Here is a 12,141-nt window from a genome sequence, read left to right on the forward strand (position 1 = left end):
GGACGTGTAGGTTAAAGGTTAGGAGATATAGGTTAGAGCTGGGAAGTGTATGTTAGGCCTGAGAAGTGTAGGTTAGAGATTAGGAAATGTAGATTGGGGGGTTAAGTAGTGTAGGTTAGGCCTGGGAAGTGTAGGCTATTGTTGGGAAGTGTAGGTTAGGGGTTAGGAAGTGTAGGTTAGGGGTTAGAAAATGTAGTTTGGGGTTAGGATGTATAGATTAGGGTAAGGAAGCATATGTTACAGTTGGGAAGTGTAGGCTAGGCCTGGCAAGTGTAGGTAAGGGGTTAGGAAGTCTAGGTTAGGTCTGCAAAAAGTGTTGGTTAGGTGTTAGAAAGTGTAGACTAGGGCTGGGAAGTGTAGATTAGGTTTTTAGAAGTGTAGGTTAGGGGTTAGGAAGTGTAGGTTAGGCCTGGGAAGTGTAGGTTAAGGATAGGAAGTGTAAGTTGGAAGTTAGGGAGTCTAGGCTAGGGCTGGGAAGTGTAGGTTATGCCTGGGAAGTGTAGGTTATGCCTGGGAAGTGTATCTTAGGTGTTAGAAAGTGTAGATTGAGGGTAGAAAGTGTAGATAAGGGATTATCAAGTGTTGATTAGGGGTTAGAAAGTGTAGATTGAGGGAAGAAAGTGTAGATTAGGGGTAGAAAGTGTAGATAAGGGATTATAAAGTGTAGATTAGGAGTTAGGAAGTGTAGATTTAGGGTATAAAGTGTAGATAAGGGATTATAAAGTGTAGATTAGGGGTTAGAAAGTGTAGATTGAGGGAAGAAAGTGTAGATTAGGGGTAGAAAGTGTAGATAAGGGATTATAAAGTGTCGATTAGGGGTTAGAAAGTGTAGATTAGGGGGTAGAAGGTGTAGGTAAGGATTATAAAGTGTAGATTAGGGGTTAGAAAGTGTAGATTGAGGGAAGAAAGTGTAGATTAGGGGTAGAAAGTGTAGATAAGGGATTATAAAGTGTAGATTAGGGGTTAGAAAGTGTAGATTGAGGGAAGAAAGTGTAGATTAGGGGTAGAAAGTGTATATTAGGGGTAGAAAGTGTAGATAAGGGATTATAAAGTGTATATTAGGAGTTAGGAAGTGTAGATTGAGGGTATAAAGTGTAGATAAGGGATTATAAAGTGTAGATTAGGGGTTAGAAAGTGTAGATTGAGGGAAGAAAGTGTAGATTAGGGGTAGAAAGTGTAGATCAGGGATTATAAAGTGTCGATTAGGGGTTAGAAAGTGTAGATTAGGGGGTAGAAGGTGTAGGTAAGGATTATAAAGTGTAGATTAGGGGTTAGAAAGTGTAGATTGAGGGTAGAAAGTGTAGATAAGGGATTATAAAGTGTAGATTAGGGGTTAGAAAGTGTAGATTGAGGGAAGAAAGTGTAGATTAGGGGTAGAAAGTGTAGATAAGGGATTATAAAGTGTAGATTAGGGGTTAGGAAGTGTAGATTGGGGTAGAAAGTGTAGATAAGGGATTATAAAGTGTAGATTAGGGGTTAGAAAGTGTAGATAAGGGATTATAAAGTGTAGATTAGGGGTTAGGAAGTGTAGATTGAGGGTATAAAGTGTAGATAAGGGATTATAAAGTGTAGATTAGGGGTTAGAAAGTGTAGATTGAGGGAAGAAAGTGTAGATTAGGGGTAGAAAGTGTAGATAAGGGATTATAAAGTTTAGATTAGGGGTTAGGAAGTGTAGATTGGGGTAGAAAGTGTAGATAAGGGATTATAATGTGTAGATTAGGGGGTAGAAAGTGTAGATAAGGGATTATAAAGTGTAGATTAGGGGTTAGGAAGTGTAGATTGAGGGTATAAAGTGTAGATAAGGGATTATAAAGTGTAGATTAGGGGTTAGAAAGTGTAGATTGAGGGAAGAAAGTGTAGATTAGGGGGTAGAAAGTGTAGATAAGGGATTATAAAGTGTAGATTAGGGGTTAGAAAGTGTAGATTGAGGGAAGAAAGTGTAGATTAGGGGGTAGAAAGTGTAGATAAGGGATTATAAAGTGTAGATTAGGGGTTAGAAAGTGTAGATTGAGGGTAGAAAGTGTAGATAAGGGATTATAAAGTGTAGGTTAGGGGTTAGGAGGTGTAGATTAGGGGTTAGAAAGTGTAGATAAGGGGTCTAGGTTAGGGTTAGTAATTTTGAATTGCTGATTGTAAAGCATGTGTGTCTGATTTTGAGTGCTACTGTTTGTGTGGTCTTGTGCTCATGCGAATGCTTTGAAAAATGTATCATGCCTCATTGTTTGCTGTCTATCAAATGTCTCACACACCGATCTCTCCTCTCTTTCAGGTCGAGGATGCCATGCTTATGTTTGATAAAACTACAAATAGACATAGAGGTAAGACGCTGTTATTTCACTTGTGTAGTCATGTGTGTTACCAGTGAGTTTGTCATGATCCAAAGGCTTGTGCTTCAAATATGCTGAAGAGAAATACAAATAGTGCATATTTATCATTTTTTAACATATTGTTGAATGTATTCCGCTAATTTTAATAATGCTACTGGAATAGTCTGATAGCATTCTGGTACAGCTGGCTGAGGCAATGCCAAAAAATGTGCAAAGCTGTTATCAAGGCTCCTTTGAAGAATTGAAAATATGAGAGCGTTTTTATTTAATACATGTAGTTTTTGTATAATACTTAGTTTTTCTACACATAACATTTTAATACATCACAAAGAAATGCTATTTATTTTATATTATGATGACATTTTAGATCACTCTATAAGATTTTAGACATTCTGGTACGCTTTGTTGGTTTTCCCCCACCACCTCCAAATTGTCCCAAGGTGTAAATCAGTGAGTGTATGATGTATACTCTCGCTTCATGCCAAGGGTTTCTGGGATTTCCATTGGACCCACTTTAGCAAGGATTATCTGATTACTAGAGTAAATAAATGAGTTAACAATCATTTTACTTATTTTTGCTTACAAATGTGAAATAAGTTCAATTATTTTGTCATTATTTTATTATGCTCGCAAACTAGAACTAGAAAACAAACTGGTTTTGTTTTGGATGTTTTTACATGCTCATCTTGATATATGTTCAAAAGTATTGGGACACCTTAAAGAGCTTTTATGACATGTCATTATAAAGCCATAGGCAATAATATGGATTGCCCTCCCCCTTTCGCAGCTATACCAGCTTGCTGGGAAGATTTTGTAGTGTGTCTGCTTTAGTGTTGGCATAATGCAGTCAGTTTTCTGACTTGTCCATTGTGTCCAATATCACTTAGTGTTTACTGCTCCAGAGTCCAGTGGCTGTGTGTTTTACACCACTCTATCTGATTCTATGTTAGAGGTTAGGAAGTATAGGTTAGAGCTGGGAAGTGTAGGTTAGAGATTAGAAAATGTAGATTGGGGGGTTAAGTAGTGTAGGTTAGGCCTGGGAAGTGTAGGCTATTGTTGGGAAGAGTAGGTTAGGGGTTAGGAAGTGTAGGTTAGGGGTTAGAAAGTGTAGTTTGGGGTTAGGAGGTATAGATTAGGGTAAGGAAGCATATGTTACAGTTGGGACGTGTAGGCTAGGCCTGGCAAGTGTAGGTAAGGGGTTAGGAAGTCTAGGTTAGGTCTGGGAAGTGTAGATTAGGTGTTAGGGAGTGTAGACTAGGGCTGGGAAGTGTAGGTTAGGTTTTTAGAAGTGTAGGTTGGGGTTAGGAAGTCTAGGTTAGGTCTGGGAAGTGTAGGTTAGGTGTGATACTATGCAAAGTAAGGCTTGTATCCAGATATTTGGCCAAGGAAACTCATGTCATGAATGTTCCTGGTGTTGTGTCTTATGACTACATATTAAAATAATCATGAACACACAGAGGTGAAGATATCATTTTAGTTAAACTTTCACTTTTTACCAACAACGTATAAATACGCAAGGCGAATTACACAAGGGTGCACTTCCGTTAAAAGAAGTAGATCCTTATTAAACACTACACTCCTCCTCTTTTAGATTGATACTACACATCAGAATAATTAACTCAGATTTGGCTGTTAGGTTCATGAATAACTCGTCGCCAAGGCGAATTACACAAGGGTGTGTTTCCGCTAAAAGAAGTAGATCCTTATTAAACACTACACCTGGTGCACAGCTTTTGTGCTGATATTAAAGACAGAGAGAGTTTGGAACTTATTGAGTCAGCAGAATGTTGACTCTGTAACGTCTTGGCTGTCGTTCCTAAACGTTTCAGATTTTATACGAGGGTTCTTCAAAAAGTTTCCGCACTTTTATAGTTTCGTTGGAAATGCTGAGCGCGGGAGAAGTAGTAATCGATTGTGTCTGAGAGACTGAGAGAGAGCTTATAGTCCGGATTTAGCGCCATCTGATTTCCACCTTTTTGGACCACTCAAAGAAGCTTTAAGGGGAAGAAGATTTTCATGTGACGATGATGTGAAAGCAGCGGTGCATCAGTAGCTACGCGCTTAACCAAACATGTTTTTTGCTGATGGCGTTAAAAAATTGGTATGACGGTGGGAAAAATGCATCGGAAGGTGATTATGTAGAAAAATAATATAATTTGTTTTTGACATTTTTAATAAATAGAGTTATAAAAGTGCTGAAACTTTTTGACTAACTCACAGTTGGTCGTGGAATATCTAGACAAAAGGGAAGTAAGTTCACGAACATTGCAATGGTGGGATCCTATTACAGTGCCACACGCACATTTAGTGAGCACTTTAGAACAAGCCAGTCCTTCACAAATGTATGTAAAGGCAAACTGCACGGCAGTGGCGTAAGTAGGAGCTCATGGGCCCCCCTCAACAAATTTCAAATATCTATATCTATCTATCTATCTATCTATCTATCTATCTATCTATCTATCTATCTATCTATCTATCTATCTATCTATCTATCTATCTATCTATCTATATATATATATATATATATATATATATATATATATATACAGTATATACAGTATATACTGTATATAGTAACAGTAAGCAGGTTACACAGATGTATAAACCAGGTGCTGCATTCTGATTGGCTAAGCTGAATGTCACTCACATATCGCCGCTACAATATTGTAATATAATAATGACGGCAGTGCGGTGGGGCGTTGAGTTCATGTCGCGGAGGGCCCCCCCCCAGCCATGGGCCCCAGTGCACCTGCCCCCCGGTAGTTACGCCCCTGCTGCACAGCTAGGTGCTTGATTTTATACTCCTCTATCAAGAATTACTGATGTTAAGAGGTGTGTCCCAGTACTTTTGTCCATAAAGTATATATTTGTTACAATATGGAAAATAGTAGCTTATGAGAACGTGTTTATAAATATTGTACTGGTACTCCTACTGGTTGCTTTCTGTGCTTCGCTTCATTTAAATTGAAACACATGGTTGTACTTTAGAACTATTGAAGCTAGAATTTTCCTCTAAGGATTCCTTGGTCGGTGCGCTACATTGTGGCATTAAATCTTCGACGTCATTTAAGCCCTGAAGGTCAAGACTAATGCGGCCCAATAAAAGCTCAGCGTCCTCACTGTAACCGATCCATCGCCCCGATTCGATTATCCCGACATTTACCTGCGAACGTTCGGCAAGGAATGTTTCCCAACCCAGTACGATTCAGCCTACAGGCTTCAGGGTAATATACAATCCCTTTACTTACGACTGTGCTTTAGCTTATCGAGAACCCGGCTATATATCTAAATTATATATCTAAAATATCTAAAAACAGGAGCGAACAGGCCGGGGAGTGTGTGTTGTATGTCGGAGCGCTTGTGTGGCTATGCGTTAAGCAGCATAAAAGACTGTGAGCTCTCGGTACAGCCAAAGCACAGCTTGTGTTCCTGCTGCTTTTCTGCCCACTTCTGTCAGTCTGTAAAGAGGAGGAGGAGGTGACTTCAGAACCCAGGAACTATTTCTTTGTGACACTGAGTGAGTGTGGGTATAGACACCGAAAGTCTGACTCCACTGCCAAGTGAACTGTGTTTTATGTCATAATTTATCAAAAGTTACTCCACTTATTCCATTAAGTGGCCTTTGATGGACTGGCACCTTGTACCCCTTCTATCCACAGTGGCCCCAGACCCACAGTGACCCACACCTACAAGGATGAAGTGATTTGTGCATGACTAAATCTTTCAGATGAAAAAAATAGCACATAATGCCATTTTTTTGGATTTGCTCCAGCACATTTACATTCAGTGTGTCTGTGTGAAATACAGAGTGGTCCCATTGCAGCTTGATTTATTTAGCACTTGCAGTGGGATTTGTCAAACCTAAAAGTAATTTTAAGAAATGAGGTTGTGTGTGTGTGTGTGTGTGTGTATTAATACTAAAGGGCGGGAATAAATCTGATGTATGTTTTAAACCATGGCTGCTATTATTATCTTATACACTGATGAGCCATAACATTAAAACCACCTCCTTGTTTCTACACTCACTGTCCATTTTATCTGGTATTATTTAGGTGGTGGATCATTCTCAGCACTGCAGCGACACTGACATGGTGGTGGTGTGTTAGTGTTTGTTGTGCTGGTATGAGTGGATCAGACACAGCAGCGCTGCTGGAGTTTTTACATACCGTGTCCACTCACTGTCCACTCTATTAGACTCTCCTACCTAGTTGGTCCACCTTGTAGATGTAAAGTCAGAGACGATCGCTCATTTATTGCTGCTGTTTGAGTTGGTCATCTTCTAGACCTTCATCGGTGGTCACAGGACTCTGCCTACTGGGCGCTGTTGGCTGGATAATTTTGGTTGGTAGAATATTCTCAGCCCAGCAGTGACAGTGAGTGAGGTGTTTAAAAACTCCAGCAGCGCTGCTGTGTCTGATCCACTCATACCTGCACAACACACACTAACACACCACCACCATGTCAGTGTCACTGCAGTGCTGAGAATGACCCACCACCACAAGTAATACCTGCTCTGTAGTGGTCCTGCGAGAGTCCTGACCATTAAAGAACAGCATGAAAGGGGACTACAGTCAGTAATTGTAAAACTACTAAGTGCTTCTATATGGTAATGCACATTTTGGTGGTCCTGATGTTTTGGGTCCTTACATCTCCATACATCTATTGGCATAAACAGCACATTTTATCACTGTTTATGCCTTCATGGTAATTCCTCAAATAATTAGCCCAGATATGACTTTTATTGGATTGGTAGCTCAGTCATTAAGGTACTGATCTAGTAACCAGAAGGTTGCCGTTTCAAGCCCCACCACCGCCACAAGCATTTTGGTACTGCCAAAAAAGCACTCTCAAATATGAAGTTCAAGTTTATGTTGTAACACTTGTGTGGACAAATCAAAGCTCCTTGCTGCGTCTTGATGACTTTTGTCTGTTATTAAATACAACTCAGAGTGCCGACAGAGATGTGAGATTTACACAGTGTTATTCAAACACATTTCCACTTGCCATCCAGGGTGGGGAACTCCCAATGGAAGTTCTGCTCCTGCTCAGTCTCCATGCCCTCTCTACTCAAAAATGGTCTCTTTGGGAGTGCATAGTCTGTGTATATAAACAGGCAGATCTGGAGAGCAGTGAGAGGGGTCTCATGTCACAAAAACAAATGTCACTGTACACACTAAAGAGCATGCAAGAGCAGTGGTTCGGAAACCAGACTCAACACTAGTACACACCGAGTACAGACAATACACATGGAGATTAGTTATTTCATCACGGACCCTTGTGTGCTTTACATAGAAATTTATTAAATAGGCTTCCAACAATTATGGTCTGTGGATGTGGTATACATTTTTTTTATGCTTGGCATTTGGAATATGTGTGATTGTCTCTTTGTTTAGCAATGACACGCTCGTTAAATTCTCCCTCGGTTAGCGCCGACTGCTAAACGAGGTTCTGTAAGGTCACAGTTTTTAATAGCCTCTCAGCAATTACTGCTTGCGGCTGGAGCCTCTGGTGAATTAAATGCCCAACTGGACTGTAGTGGTAAAAAGACCGTGAGCGCCGTCAAAACTACTATTTGATGATAATGCTTGCATGGATGTTTTTTTCCCTCTGGTGAAAAATAGAGTATCGATGAAGGAAAGCGAACTATAATTATCAAAAATTTAAAAGGAGGTTTTTTTTACTCTCTCTTCAGTGTTATGAGACTGTGCTGTCTCATCGCTTTTTATCATGATTGCTAAACAAATGCTTTAGCATATTTATATGGGGTGGGCTAGTCTAGTAGACTGATGTAAACCCAAGGGCTCAGTGTTTTTTTTAAATCTAATTCGACCTACTGACCTACACCAACCAGGCATAACATTATGACCACTGACAGGTGAAGTGAATAACACTGATTATCTCTTCATCACGGCACCTGTTAGTGGGTGGGATATATTAGGCAGCAAGTTGATGTGTTAGAAGCAGGAAAAATGGACAAGCGTAAGGATTTGAGCAAAATTGTGATGGCTAGACGACTGGATCAGAGCATCTCCAAAACTGCAGCTCTTGTGGGATAATCCTGGTCTGCAGTGGTCAGTATCTATCAAAAGTGGTCCAAGGAAGGAACAGTGGTAAACCGGCACCAGGGTCATGGGCATCCAAGGCTCATTGATGCACGTGGGGAGCGAAGGCTGGCCCGTGTGGTCCGATCCAACAGACGAGCTACTGTAGCTCAAATTGCTGAAGAAGTTAATGCTGGTTCTTATAGAAAGGTGTCAGAATACACAGTGCATCACAGTTGCAGGGCTGTTTTGGCAGCAAAAGGGGGACCAACACAATATTAGGAAGGTGGTCATAATGTTATGCCTGACTGGTGTATATTCACTCATATTCATCCTTTTGTCTGGTGTTTATAACTTTATATTGCAATTGCTCTGCTACATGCATCACATCAGCACAGATTCTCACAGTATGAGTTGCCGATGTAGTGGAACAGAGATGAATCTCCATCCAGTCCTCCATCTTTCAAACACGGTCAATTGTGTCTGTTGATCGGCCTAGACTCAAACACATGTTTATGCAGTCGTGGGCTAGTTTAGTAGACAGATGTGAATAAGAATAAGAACAGACCATTTTTTATCTGGTTATACCTTATTAACACATTTGTATGTATAAATACCAAACTTTTAAGCACAAAACTGTGTATCATATATTTCTAGAGTGTAGAAATATGCCATATTTTTTCAGTGTTTGAAAGTTGAATGAAACTAAACAAGAACATTTCATTTACATGCCGGTACTAAAGAAGGACAAGCATAAGGACTCTTCTGTACTTATAGCCAGGTGGTAAATAAACTTACCCTGGCTGTCCAAACAGCAGAGTCTCTTGCTGTCATAAAATAATGAGTTAATATTTACTATATTTACTAAGTAGGGTGCTTTTTAAAAGTTTTAGCTGGATAGTGTTCTGTTGTTTATTTGTACTTGATGATATGTTTAATGAGGAAAAAACAAAACACTTCTGGTAGTCGTTTTAAATCAGAAAGTCGACTAATTGCTGTAAATGTCAGTGTAAATGTTAAAATGATTTAATATTAGCAATTTCTCCCTTTTCCTCTTTATTAAAGCTATACAACTAATTGCCTACTTTTTTTGATTAACAGTGATCCAATTTATTTATTAGACATCTCCGTGATTTGGTTTAGGTACACATCTCTGTAATTTAGTCAGGGTACACATCTCTGTGATTTGGTCGGGATGGACATCTCCACGATTTTGTCAGGGTAGACATTGCTGTGATTTGGTCCAGGAAGACATCTCAACGATTTGGTCAGGAAAGACAATCCTGTGATTTGGTCCAGGTAGACATCTCTGTGATTTGGTCCAGGTAGACATCTCTGTGATTTGGTCCAGGTACACATCTTTGTGATTTGGTCCAAGTAGACATCTCCATGGTTTAGTCAAAGAAGACATCTTCGTGATTTGGTCAGGGTAGAGATCTCCGTGATTTGGGCAGGGTAGACATCTCCATGATTTGGTCAGGCTATACATTTCTGTGATTTTGTCAGAGTAGACATCTCTGTGATTTGGTCAGGGTAGATATCTCGGTAATTTGGCAGGGTAGACATCTCCATGATTTGGTCCAGGTAGACATCTCCATGATTTGGTCAGGCTATACATTTCTGTGATTTTGTTATTTTGTCACAAATATTTTGTGATAATTGGTCAGGGTAGACATCTCTGTGATTTGGTCCAAGTAGACATCTCTGTGATTTAGTCAGGGTAGACATCTCTATGATTTGATCAGGGTAGACATTTCCATGATTTGGTCCAGGTAGACATCCATACGATTTGGTCCAGGTAGACATCATGGTGATTTGGTCAGGGTAGACATCTCTGTGATTTGGTCCAGGTAGACATCTCTGTGATATGGTCAGGCTATACATCTCTGTGATATGGTCAGGCTATACATCTCTGTGATTTGGTCCAGGTAGACATCACAATGATTGGAGCGGTCCAAAAAGGTGGAAATCAGATGGCGCTAAATCCAGACTATAGGCTCTTTCTTAGTCTCTCAGATACGACCAATTACTAATTCTCCCTCCCTCACCATTTCCATTGCAAAAATGAAAGTGCTGAAACTTTTTGAAGATCCCTTGTATATTGGTAGGCAAAAAAAAACAAGCCACTTTATTAAATCACTGTGAGAGTATCATCACAGCAAAGATGAGTGAATGTTTATTTTACAAATGTCACACTGAATAAAGTGAAAAGCATTATCTCATTTCTTTTTCCATTCTGGTTTTGAATTTGTGTGTTATCATTACTTATTTAAAGCGTTTATTGACTGCCATTAGACTATTATTAGTGCATTCATTCATTCGCTATAAATGTAGTAGCTTAGGATTAAACAGAAAAATGCTGGAGTATTCCGAAGCGAGGAAGACAGAACGGAAGAGATCTGCACAGATCTTCTCTTTTTCTTCACATTCTGTCTATGTGCTATAGAGCTATTCAGAGCTGTCCTTCAGGTCTAAGGTTGCAGACGAGCCAACTGCTAAAAGGCTGTCTCTCCACATGTCCTCTCGCTTTCCTCTGTGAAAGAACGCCGGCCGAATCAAAAGACGCTCGCCAAGGTCCTGCGCTTTGAGAGTAAGAATGAGAAAGGGTCTGATGCGGAGCCGGTTGCTTCGTTTAGTCTTTTTGCTGTGTGTTCAGAAATCCTCCAGTGAGGTGGTTAAAGACCGAAGGTCACGCTGGTGGATGTGTACACACGCTCAGCCAGAGCCTCCTTCAGGATTTTGCTGAGCCATCTTCACAGTTGGCACCGACTTAAAATGCAAATGTACTTGGCCGAGTCTCATTTTTTCTTCATCCTCAGTCTTTCTCTATCTGTCTCTGCGTTTCATCTTCTTGCTTTCTTCTTGGCTGCTGGTTAAGTCTCGAGTGAATATTATTACATCTGTGCTTCATGAAAAGAGGAACAAAGCCACTGTAGGTTTGAAGGGCTTTGGCCTGCTTCTCAAATGCATTACCAGGACTCGTCTCTGTTAGTCCCTGTTTCATTCATCAGATTTTTGTACTGCAGAGTTTGTACTGCATGACTAACAAGCTTTAAAGCTGTAGAAGTGTTTGTACACTATATTGCCAAAAGTACTCGCTGGTCTGCCTTCACACGCATATGAACTTCAGTGACATCCCATTCTTAATCCATAAGGTTTAATATGATGTCGGCCCTCCCTTTGCAGCTATAACAGCTTCAACTCTTCTGGGAAGGCTTTCCACAAGGTTTAGGAGTGTGTTTATGGGAATTTTTGACCATTCTTCCAGAGGTCAGACACTGATGTTGGACGAGAAGGCCTGGCTCGCAGTCTCCGCTCTAATTCATCCCAAAGGTGTTCTATCGGGTTTAGGTCAGGATTCAGTCAAGTTCGTCCACACCACACTCGCTCATCCACGTCTTTATGGACCTTGCTTTGTGCACTGGTGTGCAGTCATGTTGGAACAGGAAGGGGCCATCCCCAAACTGTTGCCACAAAGTTGGGAGCATGAAATTGTCCAAAATCTCTTGGTATTTTGAAACATCAAGAGCTCCTTTCACTGTAACTAAGGGGCCGAGACCAACTCCTGAAAAACACCCCCACACCATAATCCCCCCTCCACCAAACTTTACACTTGGCACAATGCAGTCAGACAAGTAACGGTCTCCTGGCAACCGCCACACCCAGGCTCGTCCATCGGATTGCCAGTCGGAGAAGCGTGATTCGTCACTCCAGAGAACACCTCTTCACTGCTCTAGAGTCCAGTGGCGACGTGCTTTACACCACAGCATCTG

The 12,141-nt window shown here is 40.6% G+C and overlaps 1 protein-coding gene across 7 annotated transcripts in view; it reads left to right on the forward strand.

The window, feature by feature from the left end:
• Nucleotides 1-12,141, forward strand: part of msi2b (musashi RNA-binding protein 2b) — a 451,597-nt gene that overhangs the window by 254,918 nt on the left and 184,538 nt on the right. For all 7 annotated transcript variants that reach the window (XM_063017232.1, XM_063017233.1, XM_063017230.1 and 4 more), the window contains exon 7: nt 2,270-2,318. In XM_063017232.1, coding sequence (XP_062873302.1) covers nt 2,270-2,318 — 49 coding nt within the window. The remainder of the gene's footprint in view (nt 1-2,269; nt 2,319-12,141) is intronic.

Source organism: Trichomycterus rosablanca, chromosome 20 (assembly GCF_030014385.1).
Source record: "Trichomycterus rosablanca isolate fTriRos1 chromosome 20, fTriRos1.hap1, whole genome shotgun sequence".
Classification (NCBI taxonomy): Eukaryota; Metazoa; Chordata; class Actinopteri; order Siluriformes; family Trichomycteridae; genus Trichomycterus; species Trichomycterus rosablanca.